The following is a 17,485-nucleotide window of genomic DNA, read 5'->3' on the forward strand; positions in this document are numbered from 1 at the left end:
GGAATTTATTTAACCTTGAGTGCTAAAAAACCCGAATATAAAAACGCAGCATCTCAAACCTGTCGAGGTTGCATAAAAGTCAATGGGAACTGTCCCATTGATTTTTGGTTGTGTCGGGGGGTTTTGGGCAATTTCACGATGTTCTCTGAGCTTTCGGGTGAAAACTCCGAAAAATTCAGAATTTTCGGGGGAAAATTCACAGAAACATTTTGAAAATCTGAGCTTTTCCCGCAAAGGTAACTTTCGGGAAAATCTAATAATAAATAAGATTTAAAAACCCGAGTGGGTTAGATCGGAGTTTGTAGTAGCCGATATTGAGATAAATTCGGACCTTGATAAATAACCCCCTAAAGCTGGCCATAGATGTTGAGATTTTTAAAAGATCAGATCCTCATCCTGAGACCACGATTTTCTCGGAACAATCGTATGATCGTATTAATTTACCATCAACTAAAAAGACCAATTTGGCAGGAAAACAAAGGGGAGCTGCCTGCTTGGCCCTGCAAACATAGATAGATTGCACTGGGACCGACAATTTCCTGACAGATGTCGATGTATGATCGTTCGAATCCCACTAACCGCACGATAATTTCGAAAGATTGGTCGGACTTCCCTAAAATCGGTCGTTCGGCAAAAATAATTCTATTCAGGTTAAAGACCTGTGAAATCTTCTTTAGGAATTTGTTGGCGGAAATAAGAAAAGTAAACACTTGGTCCCAGCAATTCTTTAATATTAAAAGCCATGCTGTTAAAATGATTTTTGGCATGTGGTTATGAATATATTTCCCATCTTCTGTGAAAATAATGCAACAGAAGCAAACGTGTCCAGAAAGCAGCTATACAAATATAAATCAAAACAATCAGTGCCTTAAATTGATAAGAGCTGTGCACGTAAACAGCATCTTGTCTTGAATACAAAATCTAAAAATATGGTGTATCTTCTTTACACAAGAGAGAGGCTATAAGAATATTACAGAGGCCAATTGGTTGACTATTCATCTTAAGGACAGAGACACACGATCAGATTCAGGGAGATTAGTCGGCCAGCGACAAATCTCCTCTTCTTCGGGCGACTAATCTTCCCGAACTGCCTTCCCTGCTGGCTAGAATTTAATCGTTCCGAGTGCCATCCGGCTGGCGATTTACATTCTAGCCGGCGGTAAGGCAGTTCAGGGAGATTAGTCGCCAGAAGAAGAGGAGATTTGTCGCCCGGCGATTAATCTCCCCGAATCTGACCAGGTGTCTCTGCCCTAAATCTTCACTCCGTAAAATAACAAATATGAAGACTTACAAAGTGGTAGAATAAAGAAGCTACTATATGTTTCTAAATAAAACATGATTCGTTGATTAGGCACTCGGCTCTTCCAGCATTTCTTGATTAAAGATGACCTATAAAAAAAAAAAAGAACTAAATGAATGTGAATTTATAGATTTGATAGCTCACAATGATGGCACACAATGTCCTTCTCTTTTCTCAATTATAGCCACAAATATAGACATATTCTGGGTAGGGATGCACCGAATCAGTTCGGTATTCGGCTAGGATTCAGCTTTTTTCAGCAGGATTTGGATTCAGCTGAATCCTTCTGCCCGGCCGAACCCAAATCCTAATTTGCATATTCAAATTAGGTGCGTGGAGGGAAATCACATGACTTTTTGTCACAAAACAAGGAAGTTAAAAATGTTTTCCCCTTCCCACCCCTAATTTACGTATGCAAATTAGGATTCAGAGGGTTCGTCGAATCCAAAATAGTGGACTCGGTGCATCACTTATTGTGGGATCTCAGTTTGCCTGATAATAATAATAACTGCAGAATAAGCAGGGCACCAATTACAAAGAATGTTTTCTAGGAAAGAACATCCTTAATTCATCAGAAACTTTAGACCAGAGTGAACTGGATAGGCAAATACTTTCAAGGGAATAAGCCAATACTGAAGCCTAAATCTGGCATGTGATAGGCTGTTCCCACTGAAAATGAGTGCATGGCTCCCTACTTTAAATATTTTTTAATATAAATTTGATAGAACTCTGGATTCCTAAACTGCTTACACATTAAAACTCTACAGCATTAGTGCACAAGGCAAACACTAGATTCAGAGCCTCACTAGATGGCACCTCACAGATAACCTTTAATATGTTACGGCATGTCTTATTACTAATAACTTTTTAATCCATCTATAGTATATATATATTCTTAATTATTTACCTTCCTCTTCTGCCTCTTTCTAGCTTACAAATGGGGGTCACTGACCCCAGCAGACAAAAACTATTGCTCTCTAAGGTTACAGTTTTATTGTTAAAAGGGATGGTTCACCTTTAAGTTAACTTTTAGCATGTTATAGAATGACTAATTCTACGCAACTTTTCAATTGGACTTCATTATTTATTTTCTATAGTTTTTGAATGATTTGCCTTCTTCTTCTGACTCTTTGCAGCTTTCAATTGGGGGTCACTGACCCCTAAAAATAAATGTTCTGTAAAGGCTACAGCTGTATTGTTATTACTACTTATTATTAACTATTTACTTAACTATTCAGACCTCTCCTATTCATATTCCAGTCTCTCATTCAAATCAATGAATGGTTGCTAGGGCAATTTGGACCCTAGCAACCAGATTGCTGAAATTGCAAGCTGCTGAATAAAAAGCTAAATAACTCAAAAACCACAAATAATAAAAGATGAAAACCAATTGCAAATTGTCTCAGAATATCACTCTCTACATCATACTAAAAGTTAACGCAAAGGTGAACAGCCCCTTTAATTTTAATTATTACTGGTCTTCCTATTCAGTCCTTTACCAATTCATTTTCCAGTCTCTTATTCAAATCACTGCCTGGTTGCTAGGATAAATAAGACCCTAACAACCAGATATCTACTTAAGTACCAAACTATAAAAAGCTAAATAACTGAAAAACCACAAAAGAATAAAAAAAATGAAAAACAATTGCTATCTGTCTCAGAGTATCAATATCTACAACATACTAAACGTTCATTTAAAAGGTGAACCAGCCCTTTCACAGGGATTCTAAATATTTAAATCAACTTTGTTTTTCTTCAAAGCTACTTAAGCAGCTATTTAAACTAAAATGGACAGTTCATCATAAGATATATTTGTGCAATACTTTATGGATATATGCAGCGTGTTAAAAACACAAACAAGGTAATCCATTGTTTTTCCCTTCTGTGTGTCCCAAGGTCTTACAAACATGAAAAATAAAAGTTACAAAGAAATTACTTACATGATGACACCCTGGTCCCAGAGGTCAATGAAACAAATACTGGAGCATATTTATCTTCAGGGATATGAGCCTGGAGCTGGATAGGATCCAGGGGCTCCAGAGAATGGAACAGAGGGGCCTGGTCCCCACTGACCCGTAGGCACAGTTCCCCACGGCACTGATGGGAGAGCACCGGATCCCTGGCCAGGAGATGCATATGGCCCACTTGCTGGATATGGCATGTTTGGAGGTGCTGGGTACTGCCCACCTTGTGATCCCCATGAGCCAGAACCCCAAGGATCAGCAGGTGATGGACCTGATTGACCAAATGGAGCAGAAGGTCCAGGATAGGGCATATTAGGTGCAGGGTATGGACCACCAGGAGTATTAGTTGGGCCGGAGCCACCAGCGGGGCTTGGATGTTGTGCTGGTGTTCCAGATGGCGCTGAAGGATAGGATGCAGCTGGATACTGCCCAGAAGGTGCTGTTGGGTAAGGACCTGTAGGTGCTCCTGGATGCTGTCCAGCAGGAACTCCTGGATAAGGCCCACAAGGAGCATTCGGTGCTGAAGGGTGCTGACCAGCTGGGGCTCCTGGATAAGGTCCCGCAGGTCCAGTCGGGGCATTTGGTGCTGTTGGGTATTGACCTCCAGGAGCTCCTGGATATGGACCAGCTGGTCCAGTAGGGGCATTTGGAGCTGTGGGATACTGCCCAGAAGGTGCTCCTGGAAAGGACCCTGTTGGTCCAGATGGGGCATTTGGTGCTCCTGGGTAATTTCCAGCAGGAGCCCCTGGATAGGGTGCAGTTGGGCCCGAAGGTGCATTTGGTGTGGCAGGCTGGGGTCCTGTAGGAAAACCTGGGTATATTCCTCCTGGAGCTTGTCCATATGGTGCATGTGATGGAGCAGCACCAGGAGCAGAAGGTGCAGGTCCTGAACCTGGTGCAGGACTGGGGGTTGAACCCCAGGCATTAGACCCTGGCCAGTTGTTTTGCTGCTGGGCACCTTTTGGGTTGCTTACATCTGGTTTCTTAGCTGGTGTAGTGTCCCCTAAAGCATCTGCCAACTGAGAAAACACATACAGAAATATAGAGATAAATAGCACAGAAGGAGGGAAAATATTGGCATTTGCATATTAAAAAAGTGGAAAAGGGCTCATGAAGTGGTAACCAGTTAAAACCATACTGCTAGTGAAGCACTTCAATGCTCTGGTCTTAGATCATTTACTTAAATTTCATGTATTATCAATGACCCAATGAAGGAGATACCAGCATCTTCTTTTCTCTAATTGCTTTCTGTGCCCTCATTTGTCAGTGAAGTTAAGTTTTGGTAAAGCCAATTGGGGATTGGCTGGGCTGGAGGGGGAGGTTAAAATTCACCCATCCTCTACTGGGAAATAACTTCAGTCACAAATGATCATACAGAAAGCTGTGTAGGGGGAAATACATGAAGACCCCCTGCCTGGCTAATCCAAGTGCCGCATGGCTGGGCCCCTTTCAGACCCAAAAACCCACCAGCATACAGAAAGCTGTGTAGGGGAAAAAATAGGTTTCCTTCCAACACTTTTTAGTTGTTTTGAGATAGTTCAGCAGAAAGACATTTTCAATTACTTTCTATTTGTCACCATTTTTCTAACACTGAAGTTTAACATTTAATTTTTCACCATTTTATGTCATCTTTACATAAGCTCTGGGAGCTTTCCAATTAATTTCTATTTTTCTATGTGTCACCATTTTTCTGATATTGAAGTGTAAAGTGTCATTTTTCACCATCTAAAGCAGCTCTGGAAAGGGGGGGGTCGACGACCCAGAAAACTGTTCTAAATTGATTCAGTTCGTTGATACATTTCTTATCTTTGTCCCTGCAGAATCCCTGGGTTTCATTACAGGCAGCTGTTAGACTTGATACAATAGTTGCTAATACTCCAGAGATGCTGCTTAGAAATGTATCAACTAAGTGTTGCAAAATTGCAACAGTTTAGAGTCTGAACCTGAATTTAAAAAAGTCTATTTCTTGGAAACAAACTGAAAACAACTGTACTGAAAAAAACGTGTTTGGAAGGTGAACAACTCCTTTAAAGGAGATAAATAAAAAACAAACAATTTGGAGGCAATAATGTAAACTATATGGTGTTGGTATTATTTTTGGACAAAAATGAATATTGTCTTAAAAAAAAGGCCCCCATTGATCTGATATGGTCCCTGTTTGAGTTTCAAATGAGGGGTGGGCGTGTCCTATCAGTCCCTGCAAGAAGCACAGTAGGAGAGGAACAGCCAATCACAGCCCTGCAGTCACACAAGCAAAGACTGATTTCAGTTCCCTATAAGGTCAGCCTTGCTGCTGATTGGTTCCTGTCCTACAGTCAGGGTCGGATTGGGGGGCCCGGGGCCCACCGGGCTCCTGTTGCAGGGGCCGGTGCCAGGATCTCCGCCAAGCTGCCCCACTGCACATGCGCGCACTTTGTAGTTGCCGCAACCTGTCCGATAAAGGGAGGTTGGGCCAGGAAGATTCAGCAGGGAGCAGGTCTGGACCGGTGGGGCCCATAGGAGCCAAGGGTCTATCTGTTTTTTTCCCAGTGCAGAGCCGGCCCTGCCTATAGTTCAGTGTGCTGAGTGCAGCCAGCTCCCCTGCACAGCCTGGGAAAGGAGGCAGCAAGAAGTGGAACAGAGGGGCGGGCAGGGTCGGACTGGACTTTGGGGGGCCCACCGGGTTACAAACCTCCGGGGCCCCCCATGCGCATGTGCAAACGGTGCTGTTCAGTGCACATGTGCGAAGGCTGTCGCATGGTGCTGCGATTAGTTTTTTTAAGGGGCAGGCAGGTCGGGAGAAGGGCATGGGCCGGGGGGCCCACCAGGTTTCTCCCGGTGTCCTACCGGCCCAGTCTGACCCTGGGGGCGGGACTAGTGGGGTTTTTGCAGCAATTTATAATAAAGTAACCAGAAACACTACTTTTCAAAGGACATTCCTTCAATATCTAAGAGTTGAATGCACTGGTATATTCTTTATTATTTTTTACATTATAGGTCTCCTTTAAACCAGTTCGGGAAAAACTGTAAAAAATAAAAGATGGAAAGCAATCGAAAAAAAAGTCTATTTCTGGTGAACAACCTGAAAACAACTCAACTGAAAAAAAATGTTTGGAAGGTGAACAACCCCCTCTGAAAACTTTCAGCATATAATGAAATCTTCAGCAAATCCAGTTGATGGAAGGGGAATTATAGGACTCACAGGGGTGAGGCAGAACATTACTTACCGAAAAGTCATCTCCAGACATGATTCTGAAAACCAAAAGGGAAAAAGATTTAACTTATTTTTATATTCAAATATATGAGACATGTAAACTGCTACATCCCATTCTACACAACCAGTGTTGGACTGGGACACCAGGGGCCCACCCAAATACTTTAGACCAGGGGTCCACTCTCAGTACCATTATTCTTCCTCTCCTCACTCAAACTCTATTCTCCTAGTCTCTTTTCTTTATATACTATAATCTAGTCTTCCCCTTGTTTACACCTCCCAACTGTCACGTTTTTAAAGGGACAGTCCCTCTTTTGACAGCTCAACCTGCAGTCCCTCGTTTGTACTGGAAAGTCCTGATTTTCTCTGCACTGAACAGGCAGAAAAAGAAACAGTGTTCCTAACTTAATAGGCTTTTGGCAGAGAGCCCAGAACAGCCACAGCTGCAGATAAGATACTTTGGTAACAAGTTTGAGATAAGCAAATAAGTAATTGTAACAATATAAGATAACAGGTCCCTTGGGAGAAGTTAAGGTGGCCATAGACATCCGCTCATTGGGTGATATTGCCAAATGTGCGGATCTCTCCCAGATATACACACATTGAAGTGGGCGATATCGGGCTGATACGGGCAGTCGGATCGTGGGACCGTATTAGATGCGGCCGCGATCTGACGGGATATTTTACCCTGCCAGATCGAGATCTGCCCGACTTTCGGTCAGATATCGATCAGGTAAGCCCATCGGATGGCCCCACATATGGGCCAATAAGCTGCCGACTCGGTCTGTCTGTAGCTGTTACCGGCCCTTGTATGGGGGCCTTTAGACTCATAGTTTAAAGGAATACTGTCATGGGAAAAAACATTTTTTTCAAAATAAATCAGTTAATAGTGCTCAAAAGTTTCTCAAAAGAGCAAACAGATTTTTTTATATTCAATTTTGAAATCTGACATGGAGCTAGACATATTGTCAATTTCCCAGCTGCCCCAAGTCATGTGACTTGTGCTCTGATAAACTTCAATCACTCTTTACTGCTGTACTGCAAATTGGAGTGATATCACCCCCCTCCCTTTTTCCCCCCAGCAGCAAAACAAAAGAACAATGGGAAGGTAACCAGATAACGGCTCCCTAACACAAGATAACAGCTGCCTGGTAGATCTAAGAACAACACTCAATAGTAAAAACCCATGTCCCACTGAGACACATTCAGTTACATTGAGAAGGAAAAACAGCAGCCTGCCAGAAAGCATTTCTCTCCTAAAGTGCAGGCACAAGTCACATGACCAGGGGCAGCTGGGAAATTGACAATATGTCTAGCCCCATGTCAGATTTCAAAATTGAATATAAAAAAATCTGTTTGCACTTTTGAGAAATGGATCTCAGAGCAGAATTCTGCTGGAGCAGCACTATTAACTGATGCGTTTTGAAAAAAAACATGTTTTCCGATGACAGGATCCCTTTAAAGGGCAATTCACCTTCATTAGCAAAACTGTAATAACTGGAAAAAAAACACAGAAATATGTTCAAACTTTCCGAACCTGCCAAATTTTGTAAAATGAACATGGTAACTAGGGGGTGTGGTCACAAAAAGGGCGTGGTCACAACAATTGCCACTTTGTCCCTCTTTTTATTTCCAAAATGTTGGCAGGTTTGTGTTTAGCCGCTTTGTTCTCATAAAAATAGGGAATGGCCATGGAACAGGCCAAATGTTTAGCAGCACAAGGGGCAACTATGTTCCTGGTTCCAGACGGGCCAGTCCAACACATAAGAATTACATTTATAGAGCGACATGATGTAGAGCAGATAATTCGCTAGTCACAAGTATAAGGGACCCTGCCCGGAAACTGTGACATTGTAGAAAACGAATGAAACCGATCACATCAGTTCTATAAAGCTCAGCAGCGACTAAATAAGCCCCGCTGAGTAAAAGACTGTGTTACCTGACACTTCCTTTACCTCCGAGTCCTGCTGGCCGCTGCGTTCAAAGCTTCCAGGACCTAGTGCGTAGCTGCGTGCGTGTGACGTAGTTGAGGGAGACGTAGTGCTGGCAGGAAAAGACTAATAGGACAGAATGCTCAGTACGCACGTGGGTGGGGGAGAAAGGGCGAGGCTCGAAGGAAACGTCGGGTGCGGCCAGCTCTGAGCCGGCAGAACTCTGGGAAGCAGAGTAACAAAGTACACGGCAGCAATGTTGTAATTAAAGGCGCGGCCTGTCAGTTACACTCTGCTATAAACCTGTATTAGCCAACTGCCTTTAAACCCATCACCAATACCAGAAATACAGACTACGAGGAGAAGGGGATCCTTGCTATGATTTCTTCAAGCAACAAAACATTGTTTCTGTAATTGTAATAAAATAAAATGTTAATCGTTTTTAAAAACTTCAACTCCAGAAAGTCATTTGTCTGACAGCCACTGACTGTGCGTGTCCTGCTGAACTACAACGGGTTGTACATGTAGGGGCCTAGTTATCACGCCCTGTAAAACACTGGCGACAAAGCTCACTGGTGATGTTGCCCCTAGCAACCAATCAGAATTTTGTTTTCTGACTTGTAGGTGATTGTTACAGGGCAACCCTTTTGAAATAAAATATAAAATTGGTATAAAGGTGATAACGAATATAATCATAGCAAGCTTTCAGAACATTTTAGTTCCTTTTTCAAGCTGATCACAATGAAGCTGTGGTGTTCTTTGGTATATCTTCAGCAGGTTCTTCAGCTTCATTTGTGTCCGGTATATCTTGGTATCCTCCATTTAGGGTTGCCACCCGGCCGATAAAACACCTGCCAAGGCCGGGGCCAATATTACAAATTTAACGGCAATGTAGTTGCCGGTAATTTGTAACACACTTAAAAAAAAGACCTTGGCCCGTCCCCAATTCGCTCAGAACTTACCTTTTTTTTAGGCTTCTGGTCATCACGCACGTTGTTCCGCTCCCTTTTGCGTCACTGTGCGTGGCTCTGCCCCCTTTTGCATCATGGACCGCCCCCCTTTTGTTCCTGTCCCTCCCCACTGGCCGGTAACATTTTATAGAAAAGGTGGCAACCTTCCTCCATTGTAATTCCAGGTAAAGTTGTTGTACTGTGTTAGCCAGTAAAAATGTTACAGGGCAACCCTTTTAAAATAAAAAATAAAGAGGTATTTTGGCTAACCAATATAATAATAACAAGCTTTCAGAACATTTTAGTGCCCTGTAACATTTTTACTGGCTAACACAATACAACAACTTTACTTGCAATTACAATGGAGGATTCCAGGATATACCGGACATAAATGAAGCTCAAGAACCTGCTGAAGATATCAGTATCAGAGGAAATCCTGACCGGTTTTCCTAATTTAGTAAAACAAGCAGGCAGTTTTGACCTGGGCAGCCCTTCAAAAGACCGGGCAGGTGGCAACCCTACAAAGTACTGTTCAGAAGAACAATAAATTAGTAGAAGAAAGAGGGGGCCACTACATTATTAAGTATAAATAAGTATAAAAATACAATACACATTAGTATAAAGTACAGATTAAGTGCTTATTGTCAAGGAGACAGAAGGATGGAGGTCCCTTTCCCGTAGAGCTTACAGTCTAAATAATTGTACACTAGTAGGACACTGTAGATTCTGCATTTGTACTGCCAAGACACCAGAAGTATAATATAGTTTTGCTGGGAGTTTACAAAAATCTTGGTTTATGCTATCACTGTTTATATATATATATATATATTTTTTTTTTTTTTTGGACTGAAATTCAAAACAGACCCTGTAATTAAAGGAACAGTAACATGAAAAATGAAAACGCTTTAATTTTCACTGTTCCTTTAAAGAGGCCCAAACCGCCCCCCACCAGCCCACTAAATAGTTACTGTGGCATCTTACAGTTTCTCATCTTGCATTTGCCAGAACCTACAGATTGCCAGTCCAGATCTGAGCTGCATGACTGGCTAGTCTCAGGTATTATGTCCAGTTATCAAGGCACCACAACATTGGGGTTTTTTTGGAATAGTTCACAAAGCCCAATATACGGAAGTACCGACCTGTGTGGATTTATATGTTATAGTACAGCAATTGCCGCGTTGTAGTAATATTTTGTCTCTGGACTTTTTCATGCATAAAACTCGTTGCACTCTATTCCTGGCTTGGTTAGGTAATTTGCACACAGCTTGTTTCTGTGTCTACAGCCACGTTCAACCATAAGTCTCTGAGAACGCAACAAAAAAATGAGTGGTGCTTTAGGATAAAAAGGTAAATAGCTCACCAAGTTGATCGTGTGGTCCAGGTGCACCAGCCCCAGACCCCCAAAGATAGGGTTATCCGGCACTCAGAAGGACCCACAGGGCCAAAAAAGTATAAGTTAAAAAGCATCTTTATTGATCATAATTAAAAGTATAAATGCATACGCCCTATGTGTTTCGCACCTACATGGTACTTAGTTATGGGCTCATGATCAATATATGATTTATGATCAATAAAGATGCTTTTTAACTTATACTTTTGGCCCTGTGAATCCTTCTGAGTGCCGGATAACCCTATCTTTTTTATATCAGTCTCTGAGAATGACCAAGACAAAGCTCATGTGCATTACAGTGCACCCTATCACCATGGAGGAGCCTGTGCAGAAGAGCCTCTTGAGATCTTATTCATTGAAGCGGATAAAACTATTGCCTTCTGGAATCCCTAGTAAAGCATCAGTGAATAGCAAACGTCAACTATGGTTGCTATAGCAATGTGCCAATTCTTATTTCAAAACATTACCGATCTGCAACCTTTTTGGTCTCTGTCTTCTGCTGCTTCCCCTACTTCAGGCGCATTATAATACAGTAAGAGGGATTCAGTACTTTTCTCACATGCGCAGAAATAGCTGAACGGCCATTTTTACTGTGTAATGGAAGGCAAAGTGGTGGCTGCAAATTCAGCTGGGGCAGAACACTTCAAGAACAGAGATCAAGTATGCATGAGGGCTCATACACGCGGCCGGTTTTACCTGTGCTCCCCTGTGTTGCGCTTTCTTGCGTTCAGCTGCAGGGGAGCGCAGGAGTAGATGCAATCAATTATTGTGAAGGGGGCAGTACTCACACAGACGCATGTATGCGCCGAACGAAGGTGAAATACAACATGCTGCGTCCCACCTGCGTTTGGTGCTTACATATCTCTGTGTGAGTACAACCCCCTTCACAATGATTGAGTGCGTCTATTCCTACTCCTGAACACAAGAAATCGCAACACAGGGGAGCGCAGGTAAAACCACCCTTGTGTAAGAGCCCTTATATTGCTTTAATAAGTTAGCAAGTAGGGAAAGGGAAAGGTGTTCAAACAGATCGCAAATAATTAAAGTATTGAAATAGACTTTAACATGTCCTTTAAACTGACCGTACACTAATGAGGGATTACACCATCCACCCAACAACCACAAGGGTTTACACATCCACAAACCAAAGGTCTATGGATTATATAAATATTTTCTCTGAATTCCGTTAAGATTACTCATTAGGTTTTATAGATATTGACATTTAGCATTGCATTCCTCTGTTAAGGTTTGCACTGAAAGAATTATGGTGTATGCAGCTCACAAATACAGTTTTAACACGTATAAGCAATCAAAGGGCTGAGAAAAGTTGGAGAAGGTCTCATTAATCCCCCCCAGATGAAAACGTAGAAAAATAGATGTTGTGAGTGTCTCAAAAAGGCAGTAGCTATAAAAATTAGCAATTTATTTAGGATATACTGTATAGGAAGCCTAACAGGTTTCACACCATTTGGCACACTAACACTTAGGAGCATATTTATCAAGAATCGAATTTGTGGGTTGTGAGGGTTTTTCTACTCCGGATAAACTCGAATTTCGAATGTTTGGGTATTTATGAAAAAATTTGAATGTAAAAAACTCAAAGGAAAAACTATGGGGAAAAGAACTGTAATGATCAAGATCATGTCCCAAAAAAATTCAAATCGCTCGAATTGATCGAGTTTATGTCTCGAAAACTCAAATTGATCGAGTTTTTAGATAAAAACTCTCAAATCAACCAAAAAATGTTGCTTTGCCTAGGACAATTCCCTTTGACTTCTATTTGACCTCGCCAGCTTTCAGATGGTGAATTTTTAAATACTAGACATTCAAGTTTTTGAAAATATAACTCGAATGTGTGCGTGTGGGTGCAAATAAAATTCTAAATTCTAATCTAATTTGATTTTTGATAAATCCGCCCCAGAGACTGATCTGAAAGGTATTAACCTAAGTAGTTTAATATAAGAATACAAGTTCAGTGGGCTTTCCTTGTCCTTTTACGAACGACCAAGTATTATTACGGCATAGCAGCTCTGGGATCTTATGTGAACCAGGACACTATACTGATCAGATTTTGTGGGCCAGACTTTATCATTAAACACATCCGCATGAGTTTCAGAGGAATGATGTAAAAATCTGATCCCAGTGTAAAGTGAATTGAATGAAGTCAGATGGTTTGTTTTGTTCCTGCATTTACATCTGACATTCAATGTATTTCGATTTTATATTGTTGGATGCAGACACAGCAGGCAGCATTCCCTTCCAACAGGCGTGTCACGTTGGACAGCAAATCTTATCTATAGTTTACACATCAGATTTTTATATCAGTCCCACTATTCTTTGACCTGTATAACTTCAGACTTGTAGGTTGCAATCTGTAGATCCAGCACCGTCCTATAAAGCTTCTTTGTAGATTAGCCCTTAGTCTTGGGCAGAAATGCAGGTATTTCTCAAAGCTGCTCACCTGTTTCCTCCACCCCTATCCAAGTATTGACAGTTTCAGCTCCTGCTGGGTGCAGCTTGGTGAATGTATTATGTAAACGAGGTATGAGCAAGCTGTGGCGCATAATATATCACAGAGAAGAGAATTCATATTACTTTTTCTTTAACACAGGAGATCTTACGGTGTCACTTACCTGTGTTAGGTGATCCGATCAAATGCCCAGTGTAACGAGCATTCCCCACGGTCCAGAGTTCAGAGACCCAACCCCGCCCTCTAGTGGAGACCTACATTATCACAGTTAGAATGTGTGGGCTGCGCTACTGCTGCAATAGTGCTCTGAGCACCCCTGCATTGCCTTACCAGCATTGAATAACCCTTATATGAAGGCTTAGGGACAGATGTGTGAATATTCGTAGAGTGTTCGTTTATCCGAATCTTACTTTTTAGCTCAAACAAACACATTTTTTTATATAGTTAATTAAAACGCAATTTTATGGCAACTAAAAGCTGTTGAGGTCATATAGATGTCAATGGAAGTTCCCTTTCTTTTCTTGCAAAGATCACCCTTTTGTTCATGGTTTTAGCGGTTTTTGAAGATCAAAATGTTCATTGTCGTATGCATTTTTCATTTGTTTACAAAATATTCAGGGTTTTCGGATTTTTTTTTGGCAGCTATTTTTGTTCATACTTTTTGTATTCGTACCTTTTAATAAATTACAAGGCATTCGTGATTTTAGAGAAATAGAGTTCAATTATAACTTTAAAAACCTCTAAAACCATTAAAATGAGAATGTTTATAAAACAGCCCCTTAGTATATCTAACTTTGAAACAAGGCAGGAATTTACAATTGCAGTCGCTATTATGTAATCCTTCTATTAACTGAAAATACTTTTAAATAAAATTTAGTGCTGCTAGGATCGTCGGGGCATTTTTCTTTACTGAGTTTATACGATTAAAATGGATTGATTTCAGGCACAAACATGACATATATAACATTTAGCACTATCTATATCTTACTTTTGAAGGTTGGACCTAGGAGACAGAAACGGATCATTTTTATCTTTAATTATATAATTTATGGTTAGATACGTATGCTCCATTGGGTCATGCAGACATGCTTATAGTATTCAGTCCATGTACCGGTAGTGTTTAATGTGAGGTAAAAAAGAAATGAGAAATGCAGAGGAGCTGCAAAAGAGCTGACACTAAGACTGCTTTAATGAAATATCTCTATTTTCCCTTTTTTGTCAATTGCAGATGTATCAACTCACTGCAATCTTTTAGAAGCATGTACTGCTTCCCGTTAATTTGCACAGACCAAGGGTGTAAGGGCCAAGACAGTACCAAAAACCCACCATAGTGAGTTGACGTCTATGTATTTGGCAAGAGCCAACCAGCCAGTAGTCCCGATAGCAGTCCTTTCAGCCAGTGTCTGGCTGGGACACCAGGGACCCACCCAAAAACCTTAGACCAAGAGCCCACTCTCAGTACTATTTTTTTTCCTCTCTTCACTCAACCTCTATTCTCCTAGTCTGTTTTCTTTACATACTATAATCTATTATTCCATCTTTTTAGCCTCTTTTTTTTAATTTAGCCTAGAAATAGGGAATAGCCATGAAATAGGCCAAATGTTTAGAAGCAGGAGGGCCCACTGACACCTGGGCCCACCGGGAGTTTTCCTGGTATCCCGGTGGGCCAATCAGACACTGCTTTCAGTTGCCAGTTTGGTGAGCTTCCGATATAACCTTTTTTAATACATCTATTTTTTGTTTTTTTGTTAGCTTTTTGTTGGAACAAATACTAACTAGAGCAGTGATCCACCATCCCCTTGGATGTTGCTTTCATTGGCCACAGAGCAGGTGCTTCTTTTTGAATTCCAGGCTTGGAGGCAAGTTTTGGTTGCTTAAAAAACAGATGTACAGCCACATAGAGCCTCTTGTAGGCTACCAGTCCACATAAGGACTACTGGATAACCAACCATAAGCCTTATTTGGCATCCCCTGGGTTTTAATACTTGTGTTGCTCCCCATCTCTTTTTACATTTAAATGTGGCTCACGGATAAAAAAAAAAGTTTGGGACCCCTGAACTAGAGGAAGCTATCATCTTGAAATATGTTTTTTTTTTTCTTGTGGTGTCCCATGTAGGTTCTGCTTGCTTGTGTCACAGCTCTGAACACAATTTAAGGAAATCTGTAGGATGTCCCTCTACTTGACATAGGCGCTACCCAGTAACTGTAGGTGGTCATTGCGATATTCCCATCACTTTACTCCATGACAAATAATTGTAGTGTGCCACTTTTAAAATTAATAAGTCCAAAGCACTGGGATGGAAATGTACCTCACCAAGCCTAGAGTTATGGCATGGTCTTAAAAAATAGTATATATGTATGTACTGTATGTAAGTATGTATGCATGTATAGAGTACAAAAACTCTACGAGAAGAATTTCAGGTCTTTTCAAGGACGTGTACAGTCCACCGTCTATTGTAGAGGCTGTTAACTCCCTAATAAGTTGGCCTTGATTCCTTCTATTATAAAAAGTACACTTTGTGAAGAGCTGTATAGTCAGTGTAGTTCAGGTGTAGGATCCGTTTTCCGGAAACCCACTATCCAGAAAGCCTGTGTGCCCATAGCCTAAAGAGTCTGTAATCACAAGGGGCTGCACAATATGTTGGCGCTCTATAAATACATGTTAATAATAAAAATTTGACATATGATCCTGACCTACACACTCAACCTCACACCAAACCACGACTAAGAATAATGATGTATGTAGAGGAAAAATAGGTTAAGACCGTAGAGAATCTTTCCCTCATGTATTGGTTATTGCTTGATTTTGTCATATGTATTCCTGTATGTTTATTTTATGCACCCATTTGTTGTACAACGCTGCGGAATATGTTGGTGGCTTCATAACTATTTGTTAATGAAATTGTACTCTCTACACAAGCAATGCAACTCCCTTTGACCTGCTCAGAACGCAAGTGGTGTCTGTGGTGGCATTAAGCCTGCAGTAAAACAGCTTGTAACAAAGCAGCTCACCTGGTCTTTGTGAATGTTACTTCATTTAAATTCCAAATACAACACAAAGCTGCAAGATATCTCTGCAGTACAAGAAAAACCTGAATTACTGGGACACTGAGTGTATTTTCACAACTTAAGGGGTGGTGTTTGCAGATGCATTTTTTGTAATGGTTCTGCCTATAAATTGTCTATTCCGAATAGTCACCTTATAGAACCATATACAAATCACTTATTGCTTTAGGTTTTGTATGTGACTGTCAGAGAGGCCTTGCAACTGCCCTCCATGGGGGCAAATTCACTAAGATTCGTATTTGCGTCCGCTTCGCCGCACTTCGCCAGGCGTATTTTCGCCAGTGCTACGCAAATTCACTAAAATCCGAAGTTGCGCTCAGGGGAGCGTAAGGTTGCGAAGTTGCGCTAGCATTAATTCGCCAAGCAAAGCGAATTTACGCTAGCGATGATTAATTTGCATACGGCGCATAATTGAATTTACAATGGAGGTATATGTAGCAGAACTACACAAGCCTGGAAAACCTTCAAAACAGCAAACAAAATGTTTTTTTTTGCCCTACACATGTGCCCACTGTATAGTTAAGGTGCCATGAGTTAGGAAATGTAGGGGGGAAGGAGGGGAGCCCCAAAAAAAAATTCAATCTTTTTCAGCCTATCACCCATATAAAAAGAAAAAACGTTTCTTGGGACTTAGAAAATTTTTTGACTTTTTTTGAAGCAATCCCGATCTACTCTATTGCACTTCGCCTGGTCTGAGGTGGCGAAGGAAGTCTGGCGTAAAAGGTAGCGTTCAGAAAACTGCGTGCGCCAGTGATTTTGCGTAGTTACGTCCGTTGCGTAAATTCGCCAGGCGTAAGGGTGCGAAGTAACACTAGCGAATTTTACGCCAGCGTCCGTTAGTGAATCGGCGAATTAACGAAAATGCGCTACGCTAGCGAATTAACGCTAGCGTTAGGCACTTTGTCCTTTAGTGAATTTGCCCCATAGTGTAATATGAAATGCTTAACCCTTGTCATGCTTAGCCCCTAGCCATATTCCTTATTACTTTCCTTATCCCTGCTTCTTCCTGACTTTTTTCCATGAGAAAACATTTATACCTATAGACCAGCATCTCTAATTCAATAGGTATCAAATACTTGCTAAATTCAAGCCCCTACTCCCTACCACAGTCCAAAATATTGTTGATCGTGATTACCAATACAGTTGTGTTCAGAATAATAGCAGTTCAGACATCACTAACCTGATCAATCACTGTTTTTGGAAGAAATTATATTTCTTATA

The 17,485-nt window shown here is 41.2% G+C and overlaps 1 protein-coding gene across 3 annotated transcripts; it reads right to left on the reverse strand.

Annotated features, from left to right (window-relative positions):
• Positions 1–714: 714 nt before the first annotated feature.
• LOC108699787 lies at positions 715–13,386 on the reverse strand. 3 transcript variants are annotated; one of them, XM_041574769.1, is made up of 4 exons: positions 13,362–13,386; positions 6,471–6,495; positions 3,241–4,283; positions 715–1,389 (listed from the first exon to the last, which is right to left on the reverse strand). In XM_041574769.1, the coding sequence occupies exons 3-4, from the start codon at positions 4,187–4,189 to the stop codon at positions 1,379–1,381; spliced, it is 960 nt and encodes a 319-aa protein (XP_041430703.1). In that variant the 5' UTR covers positions 4,190–4,283; positions 6,471–6,495; positions 13,362–13,386; the 3' UTR covers positions 715–1,378. The 3 variants fall into 3 exon arrangements, with proteins under 3 accessions (XP_041430703.1, XP_018087840.2, XP_018087839.2); XM_018232351.2 differs by lacking the exon at positions 13,362–13,386 and adding an exon at positions 8,413–8,542; XM_018232350.2 differs by lacking the exon at positions 13,362–13,386 and adding an exon at positions 8,397–8,540.
• Between the last annotated feature and the right edge of the window lie 4,099 nt (positions 13,387–17,485).

The sequence above is a fragment of the Xenopus laevis genome, chromosome 8S (assembly GCF_017654675.1).
Source record: "Xenopus laevis strain J_2021 chromosome 8S, Xenopus_laevis_v10.1, whole genome shotgun sequence".
In the NCBI taxonomy this organism is placed as follows: domain Eukaryota; kingdom Metazoa; phylum Chordata; class Amphibia; order Anura; family Pipidae; genus Xenopus; species Xenopus laevis.